This window comes from Drosophila rhopaloa, unplaced genomic scaffold (genome assembly GCF_018152115.1).
Source record: "Drosophila rhopaloa isolate 14029-0021.01 unplaced genomic scaffold, ASM1815211v1 contig_167, whole genome shotgun sequence".
NCBI lineage: Eukaryota > Metazoa > Arthropoda > Insecta > Diptera > Drosophilidae > Drosophila > Drosophila rhopaloa.
The window spans coordinates 948557-972633 of NW_025335047.1; the positions used below are offsets into that span (position 1 = coordinate 948557).

The following is a 24077-nucleotide window of genomic DNA, read 5'->3' on the forward strand; positions in this document are numbered from 1 at the left end:
CGACACTTTGAGTGGCTTTTTAATTAATTTTCAAAAGTATTAAATTTTAATGAATTTAAACGCAATTCAAACAACCATCAAACGCTTGGTATTCGGTTATTTGCATTGGCTGGCATTTAATTTATGCACAAACACACGTTCACAGAGAAACACATTAGTCATACGCAACATTGCACAAATATTTATTAGCTATTGCAAGTCACTATGGCGCAAATACCACCGTGAAATGCAAACGAAAGCACTGAATGTACGAGAATCATCGATAAACAAACCTAAAGCAGTCATAAATACTAGTCAACACTAAATCAATCATACGCAATGTGGTGCTAATTGATTGTGCAAAGGTTGGTAAGATGCAATTGCCTTGATCAAGAGATGAAGGCTACTTTAATGCAAACAGATTAATGGTTCTGGAGTTCGAATTTGAATATATTGGAGAGATATAGGTACTTAAAGCTGAATTAAAAAATATTACAAAATTTACACCCGTTTTTTTACTGGCAAATAAAGAGTGAGTGGTAACAATTTATCACATAAATTTATCTATAATTTTGTATAAATAAGAAAAAATAATATACACATATCTATGGGAATACTGGGTGCCAGCTTTTTAGTTACTGAAGACAAGTACGTAATTATCGCCCTACTGGAACACTCTTAATCCCAGTGCCCCATTTTATACTTAAGCGTGGACCCTCCAACGCATCCACTCGAGGAACGGTTCAACGAACTAGCCAGCACTCCAAACTTAAGCCCTTCCATGATTCAATATCAAGTTGGCAACTCGAAACCCACTTGGCATTAAGTATTACTGACCTGCAGGCGACTCAACCTCAACCTCAACATCGCCAACTCAACATCGGCATTCAGCTTTTGCGTTTAGCATTTAGCATTCAGCCGTGTCCAATGCTAAGATCAATGCCACTCCACGTTGGCTGTGCCAACTTCCTGTTGCAACAACCACTACTACCCTATATGGACACAATATGCTATATATATCTGGCCAGTCCACAGTCCTAGTTCTTCTTTTTCTCCTTTTTTTATTTAAACACTTCCTCATTTCGCTTTGTGCCCTGGCATTTGGCAGCTATTCTGTGTCAATTCCCAGTGAGTGTCATTCGAACTGCTGAACTGGAGAAATAGAGAACTCGGGAACTCGGGAACAGGTGAATGGGAGCGGGGATTCCCCCGATCCCCATCTCGTTTGGCCAAGTGCCAAGTGTAGTGCAATAAACTTGCCGTCCTGAATGGCTGGCAATCAAAGATTTGAATGCAAGATACGATGACATTTACTCGCACATTCAATTGCGCTTTTGATTTGAATACTTACATGCTTGCTGGTCGTAGTCCCAGTTCCGCAGAGTCGAGTCCCTCGGGCTGCCATTCTTTCATGTCCTTTGCTTCTATTGACATAGCCAAATTGGCTTTGCTACACGGGAAGAAAAATTGAAAAAAATAACTACTTTTTAGTAAACATGAGTACTATCCTGCATATTTAATAATTATATTTTAAATTTTAAGGGTTGGGAAAAATAATAGAAATGTTTGAAATGCCCATGTTAGTATGCTTTCCTGAAACTCGTATTTGCAAAATATAACAATAGTTTAAATTAAAATGTATCACATTATTTGTGCTGCTAATATTAACACAAATATGTTAAGCATTTTTCTCAAAGTGCTTTGCAGGCCAACTAAAATAAGGCCCTAATTGATTTTCAAATGTTCCCTTAGCATCTTTTAGTCCAGTTGTCTTTATTTAAACAGCTTACTAAGTATTCAAAGAGCCTTGGCATACTTAGGTGCAGTTAAACATTTCAAGCATAAACAACTAATTTGCCTAATTGATAAGCCACGCAAAGGCATCTCAAGATTTCTTGACTCGCCTTCACTTCACTCGGGTTGTCTTGGCTGAGTTTCTGTTTCTGTTTCGGTTTCTGTAGCTGTTTGCTTTGTCCATCAACATCTTTTGAACCGGGCCACTCGAGCGCAAACTGTTGCACTTCAGACCCATCTTTAGAGTAGTCTCAACTGGAGGATACATGCATATATGTATAGCCCCGGCTCCAAACCACTCCCTCCACCTGGTGAACACCCATTAATTGCAATCAATTTCGCTGTCAACACACACTCCAAATAACTGCAGGATATTTATTTATGGCGCTGCGCTTCCCTTCAGCAACCTTTTGCAACTGAATAATTGCCTTATGACACATTATCATTATTATTAAGGCTGCCACAGGTCGGCAAAAGTTATCATTATCCCTTACCCATTGGACACCCGAGGCCCCGAGTCTAGGCATTAGAGAGTCACCAATGAAATGCCAAGTGGCTGCTGCTTGCAGCTCCTCTAAGCTCATAAATATATTTCCAGCTGGCAACATTATATAATTATTTTGCCATGAATTGCATTGAACTCCGCCCGAGTGCGTCGATGTTTCTCGTTTGCAGTTCTTGCCGGAGGCTTGCAACTCTTTATCTGGTTTCTTCTCGGCTTCTGATGCAATGTTTTTAGGCCGGAATCCATGTGCTGCCTTTGCGTGAATTTAATTTTAAAGTGCAAATATTTGCGGCCTGGCCAGTTGCTTAAATGGGAAAAACTGGGCGAAAAAAGAATTTACTGGTAACTCACAAACGAGCCCACACAGAAACCAGTAATGAAATTGTGTGGCACTCGTCATTGCGGCAGTCGCTTTACATATAAATTACATAAATATATACCGATTTGTTTGGCATTGCAGGCCTACGAAGAAATGCACCCAGAGATGGGACATGAGATGAATTGTACTTTAATTGAACAAACAGATCTTGAAGATTTTCTGTAAGCTACAAATATTAAGGGAAATGAAATTCCTGAACAAAGAGGTATTTATAATGAGATGTCAACATGAATATCAAAATAACACACATTTATTTTCTTTCTGTCTAACTATTACGAAATAAATATAATTGTCTGACATCAGATTTTCGAATCAAAGTATGGTAAATATATGGCAAAAAGAAACAGAAAGGGGACAAAACATTAATGTTCATCTTTGTAGTTGACAATAAAAGCAATTTGTATTTTAATTTCAAAATCACTGCGGTTTTCATACCCTGACCAACATTATTTGTGCATCTCTAGCCAATACAAACTTATTATATACTTGCAAAAGTTGTGCACTGTAAATATTTGTACCGACCACCCCCACTTTTGCCATAGCTACGATGGGGTAACCGCAGAGTATGCTTGACTTTGGTTGGTAAAAAACTACGCAGTCCGTTGCCCTCCCCCTCACCCACTTTTCTCTTTTGGCCACGTTTATTGATGGCCGCGGCAAGTGCTTTAATGGAAATTTAAGTATCATCGTTTAAAATGAAGCAGAAAAGAGCAAACGAACGAAAGACCCTGGAAAATTCCAACTTGCGACTGCGACCCTTGAGCTTTGGTCATTGCGTTGGCAACGCAAAATATTATTTTTATTATTATTGCAGGTTTTCGGTGCACATTTATTTTATGTAACTTTTACAGCGCTGCACATAGGAATTATGTGCAGGTCCGCTGTAATGGAGATTGTTCAAAAAAAAAAAGACCCAAGATAGGGGTGTACAGAAATCCCAGGAATTAAGCAAGCAAACAGTAAACTTAAATATGGGACGGCAGCGGTAGGGAAATTTGATGGGCACCAGTGTCGTGAAAAGGCTATAAAACTGAGCCAAGTAATGAGCTACGGTGGCAACACATTAAATATGCAACAATTAAAAGTGACAGCAAACTAAGTAACCACCGCAGCCAAACAAAAAGTATAACCAAAAATTTGTTCATCAAAATTAAATGCAAGGCAAATATTTGAAAGCCAAGTACAAATTTATGCCAAGCTGCTTAGTTAACCTGAATGAGCAAAAAAAAGTGTTAAGAGCGAAGTAAGCACTTATAACACCCCTTTGCCAGAGTAACTTTTGCATTAACAAACCAAGCTCGTAAAAAAGACAAACAGCCCATGAAAACCCAGCCGGAAACTTTGGGCTAAACCGATTTGTGAATTTATTTAGGCAACCACTTTTGGCCTTGGCTCCACATTTCGATTTCCCAGGATAACCTATAAATCCTTTCCTAAACAGGGGCAGCAAAGTGGGCTCTCGGTGCCTTTTCATATTTGATTCATGGAGATTTTGGAGAAGAGGGAAAAGAACTGATTTTAAAGAAGTTAAATGACCAGTTTTTAAAGAGTCTTTGAAAAAATCATTTATAATGTTTCTCACTTATTTGATTTAATTAAAAATATTAAATGTAAAACATTTTATTTTTTCAGCGTTCGATTTATTTGAACTATTAATTTATCGCTTTTACAGTTGATTTAGCAAATAATATGAAATTAATTTTAAATCTGTGCTGTTCGTATACATATATTAATATCGAGGGGCTACATGGAAGCATGTTAATTCCACCTTATCATCATTAACAATTAATTATGCAGATACATTGTCTGTCAGAGTGTTAATGCTCAAAGTGGGGACGTGGCATGATCTAGTGCCTATTAATTATTTGGTGGGTATTAATGGAACAGAGAATGAACATGGACTAACAGATAACAGAAAAGAGTTAGTACAGTTTATACAAAGCAATTAAAATCAATTTGTTATTACCTAAACAGTTGTACAAACTCAATTTAAAGCCCTATTTTAATTTGGTATCTTCCCCGTTAATCCAGACGACCAATGTCCTGGAAAAAAGGAAATGATAAACAATGTCTGCAACTGGTAGACAATTTTAATTACAACAAAATGAAACAAAAACGACTATTACATTATTTCCCGTTCACCATTCTGGAGGCGCCTTAAAGTTTTATTCCTCCCCCGACCACAGACACAACCAAAAATAATACTCCCTCACCTTATTGCCGCCCTGTCGGCATGTACAAAAAAATATGATTTATGTATTTAATTTAATGTTCTTGTTGTTGCAGTCGCTTTTAGAGGACCGACTTGGATGTATGTGTTTATTTGTCAGGCGACAACGGGATAATAACAGACAACACCGACGGGAAAGAAAAGCCGCGGAGAGAATACAGCAGAAAACGATTTCCTTTGTTGGTCTTAACGGCATTTCGCTGTTTTAAAGGCATTAAATTATCTTGGTATTGCCGGTGCTTTTTATTTTTATTCTCTACAGGAAATAAAAATGAAAAATGTGCGGCGACTTAGCCTTGTTTTCGGTTTATCCTCGTCTCTTTGGTGTTCTTCCGCTTGTAATTATAAATAATTTGCCCTGATGTTGGTTTTTATTTGGTGGAGTTTGCTTTTGAAGTGCATTAATAAATAAATAGACGACAGGGCTCCTATAAGGCACTAGTTAGACTAACTTATGCAAGCTGGCAACAAAATAAGGGCAAATCAAATTGCAGTTTACACAACGTGGGCCAAACACTTTCTGCGTTTATGCGCACTTTGTAGTTAATTATAAATAAATTAATTATTCGACATACTTTCAGCAGAAAACATATTATTGGAGAACATTTTGAGTTTGTTTTTGTTATAAAATAAAATAGTTATCAGCTTTGTGTTTTCTCGGGTTAAAATATGATGGAATACATTTTCAGCTACAGGCGGAATGCGGATGAATAACCATCAGGATTTCCCTAGTTAATTATATTATTACTATAGCATATTTGTTTCTGACAGCGAATTTTTTAGCAATATTAAATCCTATAGATACCAATATTCATTTGCGAAATATTTTATAAAGAGTGTCTTAGCAATTGACAAATAATATTATTTCGTTTATATCAAACACATAAACGTAGTAAATGAGATGTAGAGCACACACTTGCGAAAACATTAAACACACACATATGCAGTTTCCATAAGCCGCACTCACACAAAGGAAAAAAAATAGACGAGAGCCGAAAAACAAGGATCAAGTGCAAATTTTTGATAATTAAACATTCACAAGCGCCAAAATGCTTAACACAAGCACGAGCAGAGTGTATGTGTGTGGCGGAACTGCCCCTTTTCCGCCTACTGCCTGACGGGCCCGCCCACCGAGTGCCCCAACTTATACCGGCAATGTAATTAACACACAAAAATTAAAATCTGCTGGCAAGAGACGATGGCTTCATTGAGGTCCTAGGAATGTCTGCAGATGTTGGCGAATGCAAGTGTGTTGGTAAGCCTGCAGTATGTGGGTATTTGGTGTTTACCCACACGAAGTCGCAACAACATCCTTTTTGTGTTTTCGTAATTAAAAATCAGCTGCAGGATATTTTCGCCCAGATTCTCGACAACGAAATTACAACCTCAGTGTGTCGGAGTTTTTGTATTCGCAAGTAAGTGTGCATATGGCAATTTTGCCAGCTATTTTTTTTATATAAGACAGAACGAGCCGAAACGGTCTACTATATCATAAAGCTGCAATAGGAATAATAAGGAAAATAAGATAATTAAATATATATGCAACAATTAGAGAAGTAAAATAATTAAATATACAACTTCCTTGTTTCTTAAAGTATATACAAATTCTGTTTAATACGTATTTTCAAGGAATTTTAGCATAACGGGTGTTAGTTTAAAAACAGGTTATAAAGTTACCTACAACTGAAATTCCGGACTTCATAACATTACCAAACTTAAACCGATTCCAAAGTGGCATACCTCTAAAGTCTTGTGATTCAATTCTCTAAAAATCTGCATTCAAAATTTTCAATTTACGGTTGATCAAATTTTTGACCCATTTTCATGTTAGTTATTTCTAATTTTCCGATGTCTTGTAAAAGAGGGACTTAAATTGGACTTCGCCAGTCCATAACTTTACCAAACTTAAACCGATTCCAAAGTGGCGTACCTCTAAAGACTTGTGATTCAATTCTCTAAAAATCTGCATTCAAAATTTTCAATTTACGGTTGATCAAATTTTTGACCCATTTTCATGTTAGTTATTTCTAATTTTCCGATGTCTTGTAAAAGAGGGACTTAAAATTGGACTTCGCCAGTCCATAACTTTACCAAACTTAAACCGATTCCAAAGTGGCATACCTCTAAAGACTTGTGATTCAATTCTCTAAAAATCTGCATTCAAAATTTTCAATTTACGGTTGATCAAATTTTTGACCCATTTTCATGTTAGTTATTTCTAATTTTCCGATGTCTTGTAAAAGAGGGACTTAAAATTGGACTTCGCCAGTCCATAACTTTACCAAACTTAAACCGATTCCAAAGTGGCATACCTCTAAAGACTTGTGATTGAATTCTCTAAAAATCTGCATTCAAAATTTTCAATTTACGGTTGATCAAATTTTTGACCCATTTTCATGTTAGTTATTTCTAATTTTCCGATGTCTTGTAAAAGAGGGACTTAAAATTGGACTTCGACAGTCCATAACTTTACCAAACTTAAACCGATTCCAAAGTGGCATACCTCTAAAGACTTGTGATTCAATTCTCTAAAAATCTGCATTCAAAATTTTCAATTTACGGTTGATCAAATTTTTGACCCATTTTCATGTTAGTTATTTCTAATTTTCCGATGTCTTGTAAAAGAGGGACTTAAAATTGGACTTCGCCAGTCCATAACTTTACCAAACTTAAACCGATTCCAAAGTGGCATACCTCTAAAGACTTGTGATTCAATTCTCTAAAAATCTGCATTCAAAATTTTCAATTTACGGTTGATCAAATTGTTAGTTATTTCTAATTTTCCGATGTCTTTGAAAAGAGTGACTTAAATTGGACTTCGGCAGTCCATAACTTTCCGATTTCAACGTGGTATACCTCTTTAGACTCGTGGCATGATTCTCCATTCAAAATTTTCATTTTAACGTTGATCAATTTTTTGACGAAAATTCATGTAAGTTATTTATAAGTTTACGACTTGTAATATGGTGACCCTCAACTTTAGCAAAATTTGTATACCCTAACGAATAAAAAGTGATTTATTTTTCCTTCTCTATTTCGCAATTAAAATGTGCCTTAAAATGGATTAAAAAAAAACTCAATAAAGGGATCAAAAATTAAACATTTTTTTTTACATTTCGATTGCGTAACTACACCAATAAATAAATAAATAATAATAAGAATATTTGTGCACTTATAAAAATGTCATTAAATTTCCTTTATTGTATTTTTTCATTAATCAAGAGGAAATGTTTTTGATATACGCGCGTTTACTCAGCGGACATAATTGAGTCCGGGCTCCTACAGACAAAGTACACGACACGAGGCAACATTACTCCGCCGGATAATATGTACGAGCATATGTACAACTTACAACGTACCACCATTCAACTGAATTTAATGATGGAGCTTAAAATAATTAACTGGCGAGACTCCGACTCGTACAGAGATAAAAGAATTTCAAAAGCGTTTAACCGGCACAACAAATATGCCTCAATATGATTTAAACAAATAGTCTGGCCAACAAGGAGTGAGAAATGCGTTAACATTAAAGCCAAAAACCGTGAACAAATATTTTTCAGTTGAACATTTCAGGTCTGGTGCATTCGAAATGTGCCCTTGTCCCCGCCAGCCAGCCGAAAAACGTAATTTATTTACCGATCATTTATTTTATATTAATTAAATATGCGGTTTTAATATATACATTTAAATCATACACATTCGCATATTTATTTTTACATATATCATTTGTCCAGGAAGCCGTGGAAAATCAGTTTTTAAGCTGAAGAGAAAACATTGAGGGATTTCCCCTCGTTGTTTCTGTATGTTCTTTATGCTTTGCGACCGCAGTGAAAACAGAAAATGCAATGAAACGCAACGAAATGAAATGCTTTGACAGGCATCTGCTGTGGGCGGATTCGGTGGTGGGGGAGTGGCCTGCTTTTGACAAATTGACTTTGGCAGCAATAATAATAACAATAATAACAGCAACAAGAACCGATTTTCAAGTACTATATTCATATTGATTTCAAACGAAACTTGAAATGCAAATGACAGATTTATTTTTCATGCTGTCGTTCTGCTGCTGTCAATCAAATTGTCGAAGGTGTTGATTGATGTCTAGCCTTCAGAAAAAGCAAAGAGAGTGCGAGTGGGTGGGAGTTATGCATTAAGAACATTTCAAATATTTTTGACAGCTTCGAATTTGAAAATTCAGCTCCTTTCTAACGCGTCTGCTTGGCACAGTGGTTTAACTACAAATTGTTTGAACTCTTCTAGATGTTTTTTTATTTATTAGTTTTTGGTTGTCTTTTCTCGACTCTCCCATTTAATCTGTTTAAAATTATATAGTAACAATTTTTCTTATTCAATAATTAATTTTAATTTTAAGTCATCGAGGATACTTATAATTCTATACATTCTATGGAAAATAATATATGCATTAAAGATGTTAGTCATCTGTTATCTATACCACAGTGAAAATGCTTGAGTGAGTTTTCCTTATTGAAGCATGCTGAATTCATGGAAGTAGCTACTGAGCCAGCCATTCAAGCGCGCATTAGACATGCTTAGAAATGCAATGGAGCATGTGCAGCTTCGATGCTGAAAGAGATTACCCCCCGTCACGTCACGAACCCTCCAATCGTCATCTAAAACCATGAATAGCGTTCGACAACTTAAAAAAATAAAATCACCACAGAAATTGTTATTAAAATCTAGCCTACATTTCATTGTTTGCTGACACTCGAGGAAAAAACACGACGGGCCCAAACAAAAACTTTGTTCACAGGTGCTAAATTTGCAAACGCGAGCTTTGCCTTTGTTTGGGTTTGTCGAGTGTAGTAATTTGTTTGCATGTTTATTCATGAAAGCGTCGCCGAGGCAGCAGACAACGTGTAGACGAAAAATAAATACCGGCTAAAACACACTCAGGCCCAAAAGCTCGCTGCCAAACACGCGCTTGAACAATGCAAAATGCTTGAAGCAGCCGAGTTTGGAGCCCCGCCACTTCCGCCCCTCGTGACACTCGCGTTTTAAATAATTCAGCACCACCCGGGGACAAACCCTGCCACCCACATAGCAGCGGCCACAAAAATAGCTCAAAAATTAGATGGTTCGGTAATATGTTGGTTATGTAGTAAACATCTCGTTTATTATAAAAGAATTATATATATTTTTGTTTTCCAAATAAAATTTTTTTTGTTTTGCTTACGTTTTGTTGTGAATCAATTTAAAACAAAACAAAAAGTGATCAAGCTATATTACTTTACCTTACTGTCGCTTACACAACTTCGCCGCAAGTCAAACACGCCATTTGATTTTCACCACACGGCGAATTAAGCATCAGCCCTTTGCACACACACATATAAAATATATTTGCTACAAGAATTGGCACAATGTTTTAACGCTCGTTATCCACTTAAAACTACGCAGATCAATACAAATATGGCATTACCGGGAGCTTTTCATTATGGTTACAAGCAATATACACTTTTTTAAATTTGTTTTTAATTATAAATACTTAGCGCAAAACACACGCGACTGTCTGCAAGAACGCGACGAGAAACTGATTAGGTGCGGCGAATTCCCTGGTGAGCAACAAATTTCTGAGGATCTAACGGCAAGGGAGACTTTCTGAAATAAAACTTTAATCTCCAAAGTTATTAAAAAGATTTTATTTGCGTAAGAATAAACAAATTTCTGAAGACATTTTAAATGAGAAAACGCTTAAATAATAAATTAAATGTTGTTAAACGAAAATAAAGAATCTGGAGGTTTTTGTCAAGAGTGAAAGTAATCTTATATGAATGTATGTGGCATGCTGCTTTGTTTGCCAACTTAATTGATTTTGAAGATTTTTATAATTGCTTTAAAATAGAAAAATAGGCGTTTTAATTTGTAGTGCTATTGTTCCTGCCGGAATTGTTTCACCCACTCACACACTTTGGACGAAAGCAGCGAAATTGAAAGCTTAAACGGCCGGGAAGCTTGACATCTCTGGCAGTGCTTAAAAGCGGGCCAAAATACAAAAAAAAGGACGAAAAGGAAGTCAGGATACGAAGTTGAACTAGAGGAACGGCAAAGTGCTTTAAATGGGTTGCAGGATTTTGGCCACCATTCACAGGACACAGGGAAGGGGCATTGGCTTTCGTCGGGGGTTATCCTCTTAGCTTAACCCCATAGGGCCACAAAAGATGCTTAGCTTTATTTATGTGTAGAAAATGGCAAAGTGGAAACGGAGGGAAATGGGTGGGTTTTTTGGAGGGCTCGAGGATTATGCATCAGGGGAATTCAGGGCAATAGAAGTCACCACCGATTTCAGGCTAACTTTCTCTATCTCTTGGGCCACGCACTCTTTGTATTTTAAATAATTGTACTATAGATGAAACTACGATGTACTATATTTTTGTTTAAAAATTGTGTTGGTGCAAAGTACACATATTAAAAATGTATGCACTTACCACCTAGAGTTTTCCATGGGGCACTCTTGATTTTATCTAGAACATAATTAAAAGCACTTTCTGTGCAAATTGTGTCACTCGTTGAATAGCTCAGCTCCAAGCCCCGTGCAACCCCATTAAAAATTTTGCCAACACATCCTTTACACTGATAATAAAGTTACTGCTCTACATATCCACGTAATTTCCTTATTAGGACGCCACTCCTTTAATCTCACCACCTCACCTGGGCTCATTCAATTTCAACTTTCTGCACTTTCGATGCAGTTACTTGGCATAAAACTTACAAAAAGCAGTAAAGCACCAAACTCCGCTCTCCACAGAGAATTCAATTAAAAACTTCAGCTGCCTGAGGGGAGTGAAAGCAGAAAAAAGAAATGGTTTGAGAGGGGAGGGATTGAAAAATCATAGAAGTATTTTGGATTTTGTTCGCATATTTCTGTTATTGGTTGAAATTCTATCCGGGGGATTAGTGCCACCCACCTGGAGTTTCAGGAGCCGGGTTTCCCTGGTATCCCTGGTATCCCTGGCCAAACTCCCACAAACGAAATAATCCAATATACATATTGTATTGTGCGATAATACAACGGCTCGAAACGAAGCCAGAGATGAAAACGGCAGTCCTGCAGATTTCTTTGCTTCTTTTTCATGCCAACCACCCACACTCCTTTTGTTTAACAATGCTTTCCGGATATCGTTCGGTTGTTTTCTCTCCATGGAGTGCGTTTCATTTAAATTTTTTGCAATTTTTAGGCTGTTTTATGCTAGGGCAAAGTCAACAACTGGCGAACAGATTCAATGGAAAATCATTTCAATATCTCTGGTAAATTTGCATACATACGGGCCAATGTCTGTCTGTTATTTTCGGTGCTTTGTGGAAAGGAATTGGCAGAAGCTAAAACCCGCCAAAGAATCCATTGAGGTGAGGCTTTAATGAAGCCTCGAATCACTTGTCTATCCCATCCAGAAAATAAAATTTCCCCTTGCCGCATAAGTAAACAGAAAATTTGCTTATTTATCCTTGAGCTGGCAATAAATTACTCAGGCAGATATAAGTAATTCGAGAAGAATAATTGAAATTGTAATTGTCGCAAACGACGGAGATTGCGATGGAGTGGCCTGCTCGACTTTAGACTCAATTTTGCCACATTGATTTCGGCCAGATGGTGTGCCGCATTTGTTTGCTTCTGGGTGGTTTCCTCTTTTTTCTGCCAACTCTGCATACGACGAAATAAAAGATAATGCTGATTGTAAGTGCTGCACAAAAAGAAAAAGGTATAACATTCTAACCATATATTTAATGAATTTATTTCAATTTTGTATGTATCAAAATATTAAAGCGAGATTTTTGATTTAAATAATAATTTTATTGTTAGCATTGTTCACTTCTTAACGTGAAAACTATGCATTCCAAAAAAAAACTAACTTGACGTAACCGCGAATTCTTTAGCACATAATGGTACGACCGTTTACATATGTTAAGCCACGAATTGCTTAAAAAAATTCCAAGTAAATTATCGGAAATTGACAACTTTATTCGGTGAAAGTATTTCAAATGATATAAAAAAAATATTTTTTCCGTGTCATTTTCTGAAGTGCGTAACTGGTCGAGGGTGACCCGGCCCTATTTGGGCAACTGGCCAGCCGGGAAATGTGGCAACTGGCCGGCGCTAATGTCACCGTCTGGGCCTTTTTGGCAACCTCGCCAATTGGCAAACGTACGTGAGCTCTGTTTATTTTTATGTGACAATGCAAAGTAAGTGCACTCGAGTTGCTTGGGAGGTACACATGAGTACCGAAAGATGTGCATAAAAATCAGTGGGCTCTAAAGTTAACGATGCATCGCGCTCAATTACGGCAGTATAAACAACTTCATCGGCCGCTCGGCTTCCGGTTCCGCTACCTGATTCCGGATTTGGACATGGATGTGGGCGAGATCGGCACGAAGTTCCGCGCGGCAGGCCTGCCATAATTGTTTGGCTAGAAAAAACAACAGCTCGCAGATGCCAATCAGCGAGAAGCCGGCTATAATGCCGCAGATGTTGCCAATTGTACCTGGCACGAGCACACACATAAATGGGGGTGAGATATGCAAAACCACGGACTCCAACTCCCTGCCAAATACTCACTGAAGGTCTCGTACCAGGCGCACTTAATAATCTGGCGAAAGTATTGAATGTGCGTTTCGGCAAAATAAATACGAACCACGGCCAGTTCGGCGGTGGGGGTGGTGGCGAATGAGGACGAGGACGAGGATGAGCTGGGGACCTTTCCGGATCCGGAACTCCAGCCGGAGCCGTAACTGTTATTGGCACGCGGTCCGGAACTGCTTCGCCTGCAAAATGAAAATCTTTTACGACGGCTAGGAGTCACGGGGAAGCCAGTGCTGCTAGAATATTAAAGGCTCACATGGCTATAGTACCAAAAGGGGAATCTCATAAACAAACTGCTAGCTGACACAAAATTACTCTCCTGTCTGAAACATATTGACCCACTGCCTAATTAAACGGTCACTAACGTAAGCCTCAATAATTAAACGGTCACTAACGTAAGCCTCAATGCTCTTTTATTCCGAAAATAAGTTTTCTTGATGATCTTTATGATGTTAATATATATATAGTCTTCTTTAACAAAGTGTTTTATTTAAGGCACTTGAAAGTCAAAAAACCCGATTTTCGCCCAAAACGTTAAGATATTTGTTGCTCTAAAAATAATACATTTAAAAAAAAAAAAAACTCTACAGCGTTAACTGAGGAGAGTACTGTGCAAAATCTCAAAACAATCTGTAACTTTTCTGGAGAGCGTTTTAAAGTTTTGGACACCCAAAAATCGAATACAAAACGAGCTAACTTACCTACGTTCAACGCCCCATAACTTCGGAAGTTTTACTCAGATCAATCTAAAATTTTAACGCAATATTCATAAAATGTTGTGCATTCAGAAAAAAAATATAAAAAAAATGCAAAAAAAAAATTAAATACTCCCTCCTTAAGGAAGTTGAAATTATTTTTAAACAAAATGAGACTCCCACTTAATTTTGAACAAATAAGCCAAAATGACAACACTGGAGCTCGCCAATTGAATCGGGCTGGGCCAGCGACTGGCTCCATATGGAAATTGAAAAGAAAGCCTGGCATGGTAAATGAATCGGGGACACAACGGAGTTGCAATTTGCACCGCAGAGAATCCGCTTTCGCCAGAGGACTTACTTGGGGCCCTTGGTCGGACTGGGCGTGGGCAGGCCCAGTGTCATGGCTCCTCGAACACTGTACCTGGTCTCCGTGCAGGAGGCCAAACAGAGCGGGCAGAAGAGGGCGTCCTGCAGCTCGTGCTCCAGACCCGTCACATTCTCGCGACTGGTGATGACGTTCAACCACTTGACTGGACGGCGGGAAAGGGAGGCGTTTATTCAATGAATTCGCGATTAACTCCACTTTAAACCCACACTCGTAGCGCTTGAGACAGGCCAGGTGCTGCAACGTGCAGTAGATGTGCTTCTCACTCCCATCGATATATCTGTGCGGCAAGCTGAAGGGAACGCACTCGCAGAGACTCACGACACTTTGCGCCCTGCAAGCCGAGATGCACTTGCTGAAGGTGTAATGTCGAGCGAAGATCCACGGCATCTCGTTCTCAAACAGGCACTTTCGCTGGTTTTTAAGAAGAACTCTTAATTATATTATAGTTACCTCCCTCCTTCTTACCACGGATTGACTCATACTGCGCGCTTCTGGAAGGGTCTCAAAGATTTTAGCCCTTACCGGCAGCAAGGTATTAAAGCCCGTTTCGGCCACGCGTTCAGCTACACCTCCAGAATAGGGATCGGGATAGCTGTGGGGCTCATAAATGGAGATCTAAGGACTGGAGATCTTAAGCCGACTAGATAATAATATTACTTCATTCAATTACACACCACAAAGCCATTGTGACCATTAATCTTGTAAAAATTGTCACTGGGATCTGTCTTTAAGGTCAAAACTAATCCCATGTCGGGCCCAAAGTAAAGCTGTCTAAAGTCCCTTTTATTGACGTATCTATGAAGATAGGCAAACGCTTTGTAAGAAAATAACAAACATACTGATCCTTCAAGGGGGATAAATTCGTTTTTATATTTTAGCTTACCTCCCATCGTAGTTGAAAGTGCAGCAGTAGCCATGACTAGTCAGAGTCTCCTCAAACTGATCCATGCAGTCGAAAAGTCGACCGGAAATTCTGCAGCTCACAAACATGTCACTACAATTCGGAGTGAGGGCCCGCATACGTTTTCTGGTATTGAAGAAGAGGTCCTCTTCTCCGGTATCAAACCTGTCCAAGAAGCTCTGAAGTCGCAGGGCATTATCAATATCCACCAGATCCGAGGGATCGTAGTACATGTACATAAAAGCCTTTAGTTGGTCATAGTAAAAGCTGGCATTTCGCAGCTTGGGGTCTTTGCCACTGCTGCAATGATAAATACTTAAAGAGATCCTTAAAGGTATCCTGCCCAAACGCACAGTTTGTGGGCATAGTCCCATGCCGCACGTTGTGAGATGCGGTTCAGACTGCAAACGGAAATGGCCGGGAACTCCACCTTCCAAATGGGATACATGGGATGGTACATGGTGGTCACCAAGGCATCCTGTTCGTTGGTGTAGGTGCCCCAGAGAAATGCAATTAGCACGCTCAAAGCGGTTATGTGGAAAATGAACCAAAAGAAACTGTGGGTGCACAGAAAATAATTTATATATGATCAATAATTTGAAGATTGTTTAACCAGATAGCAGCAAATGTCGATAAAGTACCCTAAATTATGTAAATAAAATCAAATTGATATGATGATTGTAGTTAAAACAGAAGATGTACAAATATAAAGATGCTTATCAATGTGATACCATTCACAAATCAGAACGACTAGAACCATTTTAATGTGTATTTGACCAGTGGAATCTTTTTTTTTATCTGTGTGGCTTAGAGGGTTTGGGTAATGGGTAATGCTAATTGAAAAAGGCCGCCGCCCATCCGGATGTGGCTGACCACCTACCGCTCCTGAATCCGCCGACCCTGCTCCACTAATTTGCCGTAACAATGGAACGACAGGTTCTGCAGCAAATCCTTTAAAGCGGCGGCAAATGACAATTTTCGCGTTTCCTCCGCGGAAGTTCCAGGTAAGTGGTTCGCAGGCTGACTGGTGGTGGGTGGTTCTGCTCTGCTGGGATTGGGTATCCACCAGGCAGCTCGACCCGGCGCCAGACGAATGGGCTCCTGATCCAAGGACTCCATTGCAACTGCCATTGTCCTTGCGAGTGCGGGACGATTTTAATGAAAATTTCGCAGTCATGTCGTGCGTGTTGTTGTAATTAGGCCTGGTGCTCCAACTTATTGCCAACAAATTAACTGCGACATGGCACGTGGTGTTCCGGCGTAGTAAAAAACACGAGGTCCTGCTCTCGATTCGTCTTGGCAATTTTCCTTAATTGTCAACAATTTAAAATGAAATTAGTTAAATGCGCGTTAAATGTCAGCCGGCGGAAACATCATCATCATCAGTAGCAGGAACAAGTTTTGTCCTTGTAGCCCCCGAAAAAACATGGCTTACCCCTCCTTTGGATTATGAGCTACGTAGGCAAAGGAAGGACACGTTTGGTGGTGGCCATAGAAATACAGATTTTGGTACCACCACACTCCGAAATGATTAAAAATTCTAAAGAAGAGGTTGAGATAAATTTCAGAAAAATCTTTAAGAACTCCATTTAATGTTAATTAATTCTATGTCGTTTCAAAACTGATTCTTTGACTTTTTTTAAACCATTTAAAAAATCAATTTCCCCTTCTTATTACGATATGCCCACTTTGGGAAAAAGGGGTAGAATTCATAACCACTATCTTAAGAGAAAAACTAATTAAATAAAGTTATATATTGACTAATTTATACTTTACAGCTTTCAGACAATAAATTTTAATTTTCACCTCCGAAAAGGCGTTAAAGACTTGTTTACCAATAGCTCTTAAATAATTTTTAACCAGTTTCGGAAGAATTTCGATGCCAAACAACAAACACCGGAAATATAATGCCATTAAATATTTATCGTTTAGTTTTATTGCAGGCGTAAAACCGGTACTAAATATAAAATAAATAGTAATATAATTATCAATATTAGTTGAAAAGGCAGAAAGGACTATTTGCCAAAATAAACTGCAAGTTTCGGACGTGGCGACAAGGGATTGTACGAAAAATGTTTCCTCAGGTGAGTGTGGGACCAAATTAATATGCAAATAAGTAGGCGACGGAGGAGAAACGGGGGAAAATCAGTCGGCCAAGATAAACGCACAAAGCGCAGAAAATCTGGGACGGGGGTTATTCTTCTCTCTTTTTGAGGCAGCAAACGGAAACGGAAATGAAAAATGTGAAAAATGCAATGCGCAGTGAGTCGCGAAAAAGGACAGTCAAAAGCGAAGTTGAGGATGCAGCGAAAATTGCGAATGCAAATTGTCTATGGTGCGTATGCGTGTGCGTGTCTGGTGCACACTGCGTATGAGTAACATCGATGCTGACTTGTCCTTTATCTCGGCCTCACCTGCGAAGCCTCCTCCCTCGATTCCGGTGCCAATAGTTTGCCATATTTCTCAACCGGAACATACGTATATATGGCGCAGTAAATCTGTCACATCCAGACAAAAGCTCAAGCCAAGCGAATTCTTTTTCCTCCCAGTTTTACACCGGATGTTTCGATTCGCAAAGGGGGACTCCCCCATCAAGAAAGACCTCTGCTAAATTGATTCTCAATATTTGCTTGGGACTTTCTGTATGCATATTTACGTACAATTATAAAACTCTTATTCGTTTTTCTGATTAATTAATTATGGTTTGAATACACACGTATTTAAGCAAATAATATGAAAAAAAGTGAAACATAATTTTAGGCGGAATAAAGCACTCTCTAAAAAGCTGACTAATAAGACACAACTTTGGCGTCGTTTCTTTTAAACGCCCATTCGTTTCCTGTGTTTTCTTAATGTTATAATCGCGTATAAGTTTATATAACATTATACTGACCTAAGTTAACAAATGTTTAACAAAAAAATACATTTTTTGAAAACAAAAACGATTTACCTTGCACCGGAACTCACTGAAATGGGATTGCAAAAACTGGTTTTCAAGTTAGCTGATTTTTTATTGTGATAAATATTTTTTTAATTAAACTGTCATAAGCGCAGTCATATTCTGGGTCCTGCATTGCAAACATTCTCATAGAAGTCTGTATCTACATATTTCCGATTTTATTTTATAGTTTTCTTTTAATGGTTTTAATAATCCATTTTACCATTTTTGAATTTAGTAATGCTAACTTTAAAGTGCTCTAAAATAAACATCTCTTCCATTGATTTCTTGGATTTTGCGATAGTTGTTGACGAGTGGCTTTTCTCGTGAGTCCTTGAGTTTCCAGAGCTTAGCAATCTGACGACCGGAATAGTTTATAACAGCGGAAAAAACAGTCCATGTGACAGCTTCGGCGCAATCCGGTGTGGTTAGAGATCCTGAGAAAGGAGGTCTACATTAAGTTTCTTTATAACTTTATTCAGAGCCTGTACTTACCATTATAAGTAAAGAACTGATCCGTAATGATACCTCCCAACAACTGCCCCACAGTCAGTGTTCCGGTTATCGTTGCATTCGAACTGTATTGCTCTATTTTCGGCAACTGATTAAATATCTTGTCGAGACCGTTTTGAAAAGTAAGTATATACGTTGACCTTAACATCACCCCCAAAACGGCTAAAAAATGCAGATTTAATTTAGAGAATAAACATAGTAAAGTGGCAAGGATTAATTACCCAAACCGTCAGGATGCAACGTTGCCTCGCCCATTGTGTCATACTTGACATTCTTATGAACAATATGCATTTCCACATCGTAGCGCCTATTGCCTATAGAATGTTCCGATCCTTTGCTATTTTTCGACCCCCAATGGAAGTGTACACTTTGCACCTCGAAGTCGCCAGGCAAAAGGCCACCATTTATTCCGGCGCGCTGGCCTCCTCTTGTAGGAGGTATTACCATGTTTGCTATTTGGATGTATAAATAGTAAACGATCCACTAAACAAAAGCCTAAACTAAGTACCTGTGTGTCCATTATTCGTAATCACCAAGGGAGTTTGCAGTGCTTGGTCATAGTGGTAGAAACACAGGCGGGGAATGGCCACTATTTTTGACTACATAAATAAAAATTAGCAAAGTCCCTGAAAATGAATTCGGTCTGGAGAACGTACTTCATCAAGATTCAGGTTAATCGGTGACTGTTTGCTTCCAGTTGCGCAGGTTCCAGTCCAATCATCGCCCTGTTTATCATAGTTATACTCACCTGCCGACTGGTCATCTGCCCGATCCTGCCTTATGGCGGCCAGATACTCCTCCGGTATCTCTGAAAGCCATTTTCAATATTGTATTGGTCACAACTGAGAAGCAGAAAACTTACGTATGTTGGCCAAAGTGCAGCCACACAAGGCTAGCAGCCAGCAAAAACTAAAGCAGAGCATTTTCAATGACAAACTTTTCTTGTTACCACTTTCAGATCTGTTCCCGTTGGAGTTTCCAGTCAGACTGTGAGTTTCTCGGTTCCGATCAGAACCATTTATACCTGGCAACCCGGGGGAAAACTGCAATAATTTCTAAATGGGTGTGCATAAGAGGCTGATAAGCGCAATCAGCTTAGCTCAGCCTTTGGGCGCAATTTACATTCAAATTGCAAATGGCATTACAGCTCTGCGGTTGCCAAACCAGCTTGATAATTGACTTTGGCCAAGACGCTAGGCTAGTAATTAATAAATCCTGTTCTCCTTACATTGTGAACAGATCGTAGAGTCCCTGATTTCTCTGAATCCAAATAAAATGTCAGAGAAAGGGAGGAGCGGCTTCAAACCACAAGCAAACATTGTGAATCGTGGGGTCTATTTATCAAAGCCCCGGGGTTTGCCGTGATATAGAACTATATATATATAATATGTACATGTTTCATATTTATTTCATTAGCATATTTCAATATATAAATACGGCTCATCAAATAGCTAGGGACATTACTTAGATATATTGCACTTTTCTTCCATTTCTCATTTCTAATATTCGGGTGATTTTTAAAAAAATGGAAACTAATGCAAAAGGTTAAATATGCATATCAACTGTTTAATCTAAAATAAATTAATTTTATAGATGTCAAATAAGGCTAATAAGGCTAATCAAAGTTTGTGCCAGGAATACGAAATCTTTTATGGCTACTCCCTCGTTGAATGTCAATATGTCTGGAAATCTGTCTAGATGAAATGTAAACTCATTAGGCACTTATCTTACAATTCGAGCAAATCACAGCCTTTACTGATCTCGGTTAACTAATATAATTCTAAGACTACCTTTTTTGTTGGCATTAGTAGATTTGTTTGTATTTCCCTTTAATGCATTATACAAAAATTTAAAAAAAAATATTAGGCTTGCTTATTTTCTCATTAATTGGATTAAAACATTAATATTGTACTGATCTTTTAATACAAATTTGTTTTTTCATTTATAAAGAAACGGGGCCGCCTATGACTATTAAATATTGTGAAATTTAAAACCTGTGATATCAACTTGAGCCAAATTTTAAGACTTCAAACAAAACCTTCGTCTTTGCTCTTGACCCAAGTGTTAGATAAACATCCACTTCTTAGCAACAACGTATTTAATTAAAATCCGATGACCTATAAACAAAAATTACTCTAACTCACTTTCAGATTCTGTAAAACACATGTCGCCCATTTAAACGTTGGACACTCCGGAAATTGTTGATTATTTTTTGGTTGTTATGGTCTAGCAATTTCCAAAAGTTCGATACCGATGAATAGGTTACAGGCAGGACTTCGGAGAACACAATCCAGGTTACAGCCTCCTGGCAAGAGGGCGTGGTCAACGATCCCCGATAGGTGAAAAAGTCATGCGGATTCACGTTCCCAATCATCTGACCCAAACTAAATCCGCCCCGAATAGTTGTCTTTGCATTATCTTTCCGAATCTTTGCGACTGCAGCCAAAACTCTGTTTAAGCTCGGAAATTTGCGTTTGGGTTTCTGGAATAATTATTATTAATAACTTGTTAGTTGCTTAAAAAAATAAATAAAACTATTTTGTTTATCATATCTTTAAAACGTGTTTTTTTTCTATATTTCAATAATATGAATAAAATTACCTTAACAATTTTTAACAGGACACCGACCACAGTCAGCCCATCTGTTTTGCCGACTGCCTTGATAATGTCTTTGTATTTATTATTTCGATGGACAATGTGCATTTCCAAGTCGAATCGTTCATTGTTGATTAAATGCTCGGAACCCTGGGAATTTTTGGATCCCCAATGAAAGTGTAGACCATCGGCCTCATAACGATTTTTCAAAGTGCCACCAATTATAAAGGGCTTCTTGCCGTTAGTCGTTTTGGGGATGTTCATGAAAACTACCAATATCATAATTAGCTCTTCACAATAAACTATTAGCGATTATATAAATGAAAATCAAGGCTACCTGTATGTCCATTATTAATAATGGATATCGGCCCCTTCAACTTTAATTTATAGTTTCCGAAAAAGACACGAGGCATTAGCGAAGTTTCAGCCTGCACAATGTATTAAATTATATATTTAAGGTCTCTCATTATTTCATACAATAATTCCCCATATTCTAATTTACGACTTGCATTTCTTTTAAACAAATTTATATCTTACTTTTTCAACATTCAACGAAATGGGTGATTGATTAAGTCCTGTGGCGCAGGTGCCTGTCCAGTTCATCCCGTTCGCAATGTGATCCCATTCAGAACCTGCATTTTTCAAATGGAATTTCAGTCACTAATCTTCTGAATATGATATTTGTAGAACGCAAGTGAGGTATGGCACATTGATTAATAACACCACAAACAAAATTTGTAACAAATGTCTGTATTATTTAGAATTAAAAAGCATAAAATAAATTAAGAAATTAAGAAAGAAAATAAATTATGAAATCAATACTAAAAATTGCAATTCAAAAAATTCTTGCAATTGGAAATTGTATCATGTATAAAATTATTATTTTGTTTTATTACTTTCTACACAGATCTGATATGATATATACAATATATATACAAAAAATATCTGCTTAATTGAATTTTCGTCTGCTCTGAACTCCTTAAGAGGCAACACACCAGGCTTAGATCGAATCTCCTACTCCATGATCAAAAATCTTCCCATCCCAGTTAAACATAGAATAGTTAACCGCTTTAACAACATACTCTTTTCCCACATCCCCCAATCATTTAAACTCAGTCTTGTATTACCCATAATTAAACCTCACAAACCAAAAACAGAAATAAAATTATATAGACCTATCGCTTTAAACCCATGTCTAGCCAAAGTACTAGACAAAATTATGGCTAAATGGTTGTGGTGGTTCGTTTTAAACAACGATCACATCCACAGCTCCCAATTCGGCTTTAAGCGAGGCAAATCTGTTCTAGATAGTCTGCTCTAAGTAGACCACCTAGCTTCCAGATCCATTGCCCTCAAAAAACACCTGTCAATAATATCACTTGATTTTACAAAAGCTTTCGATAGAATAGGAATCCACACAATCATTCATCAACTGCACAATTGGGAAGTAGGTCCCATAATTATCAACTATATTACAAATCAGGAAAATGCCTTTCCAATACTTTCCCCCTAAACAACGGTATCCCACAAGGCTCACCTATATCAGTTATACTATTTCTTATTGCCTATAATTCCCTCCATTGCCCTCAAAAAACACTTGTCAATATTATCACTTGATTTTACAAAAGCTTTCGATAGAATATTAATCCACACAATCATTCATCAATTGCACAATTGGAAAGTAGGTCCCATTATCAACTATATTACAAATTTTATGACAAACAGGAAAATTATAGCCAAATCAGGAAAATGCCTATATCAGTTATACTATTTCTTATTGCCTACAATTCCCTCTCCAACACCCTATCACTCTCAAATGAGATTAAATTTTACGCTTACGCCGACTTACGACGACTTCTACCTCCTCATCCACAAATTCAAACTCCCAGCTCATCTTAAAATTTCTGAACAGTTCTAAAATAACATACAAAATATGATATAAGAATACATGTAAATACAATATGTAAATATGTAAATACAATTAATCCAATACTTTAGTAAATACGAAAACTTTGTAAATATGAAAACTTTGTCAACAACTTTATATTGGATCCATAAACATACTTAAGCCTCGAGCTCAAGTTTAACACTAATTGTTAGCTTTAGATAAATAAATATATATATATACTTATCTATAAAGCCAACCGTTAAATGGATTTGAAATGCATATTAACTGTGACTGAAAAAAATATTTTATACCTCATTTTAATTTCTGTTTTATGTCATTAAAGACTATTCATTGCACTTTTCATCACTCCTCAAGTTTACATACATTATTCTGGGGCTCAAATTACCATTTGCAGAATGTTGATAAGCGAGCGTTATATACAGTAAAAAGTACTTGTGAAAACCATTTGGCTGCATTGTTGTAGAACTCAATTGTGGTCCTTTAGATTAGGATATTATAATTATAATATTATAATAATTTCCAATTAACGCGATAGTTTTCTATGATGTCGCTTTCGAATTTATAATAATAATCCGAAGTGAATATACAGCAGAAATGTTTTATTTTAACGGAGGAACTGCTGCTGTGACTGCAATATTCGCACAACTGAATCAGCTAA

At 37.6% G+C, this 24077-nt stretch overlaps 3 protein-coding genes across 3 annotated transcripts; all 3 read right to left on the reverse strand.

The window, feature by feature from the left end:
* Window positions 1–13176: 13176 nt before the first annotated feature.
* Window positions 13177–16595, reverse strand: LOC108040711 (sodium channel protein Nach). The gene is made up of 9 exons (XM_017118279.2): window positions 16345–16595; window positions 15818–16021; window positions 15447–15764; window positions 15236–15358; window positions 15029–15155; window positions 14770–14974; window positions 14534–14705; window positions 13454–13659; window positions 13177–13379 (listed from the first exon to the last, which is right to left on the reverse strand). Exons 1-9 carry the CDS (start codon window positions 16593–16595, stop codon window positions 13177–13179), a joined length of 1809 nt encoding a protein of 602 aa, XP_016973768.1.
* A 1859-nt stretch (window positions 16596–18454) lies between these two features.
* Window positions 18455–19889, reverse strand: LOC108040705 (carbonic anhydrase 2). Its single transcript, XM_017118274.2, has 6 exons — window positions 19778–19889; window positions 19572–19723; window positions 19424–19514; window positions 19137–19367; window positions 18898–19077; window positions 18455–18839 (listed from the first exon to the last, which is right to left on the reverse strand). The coding sequence occupies exons 1-6, from the start codon at window positions 19836–19838 to the stop codon at window positions 18652–18654; spliced, it is 903 nt and encodes a 300-aa protein (XP_016973763.2). The 5' UTR covers window positions 19839–19889; the 3' UTR covers window positions 18455–18651.
* Window positions 19890–21061: 1172 nt separating this feature from the next.
* Window positions 21062–24027, reverse strand: LOC108040707 (carbonic anhydrase 2-like). The gene is made up of 5 exons (XM_017118276.2): window positions 23805–24027; window positions 22048–22142; window positions 21848–21938; window positions 21517–21779; window positions 21062–21397 (listed from the first exon to the last, which is right to left on the reverse strand). Exons 1-5 carry the CDS (start codon window positions 23872–23874, stop codon window positions 21062–21064), a joined length of 855 nt encoding a protein of 284 aa, XP_016973765.1. The 5' UTR covers window positions 23875–24027.
* Between the last annotated feature and the right edge of the window lie 50 nt (window positions 24028–24077).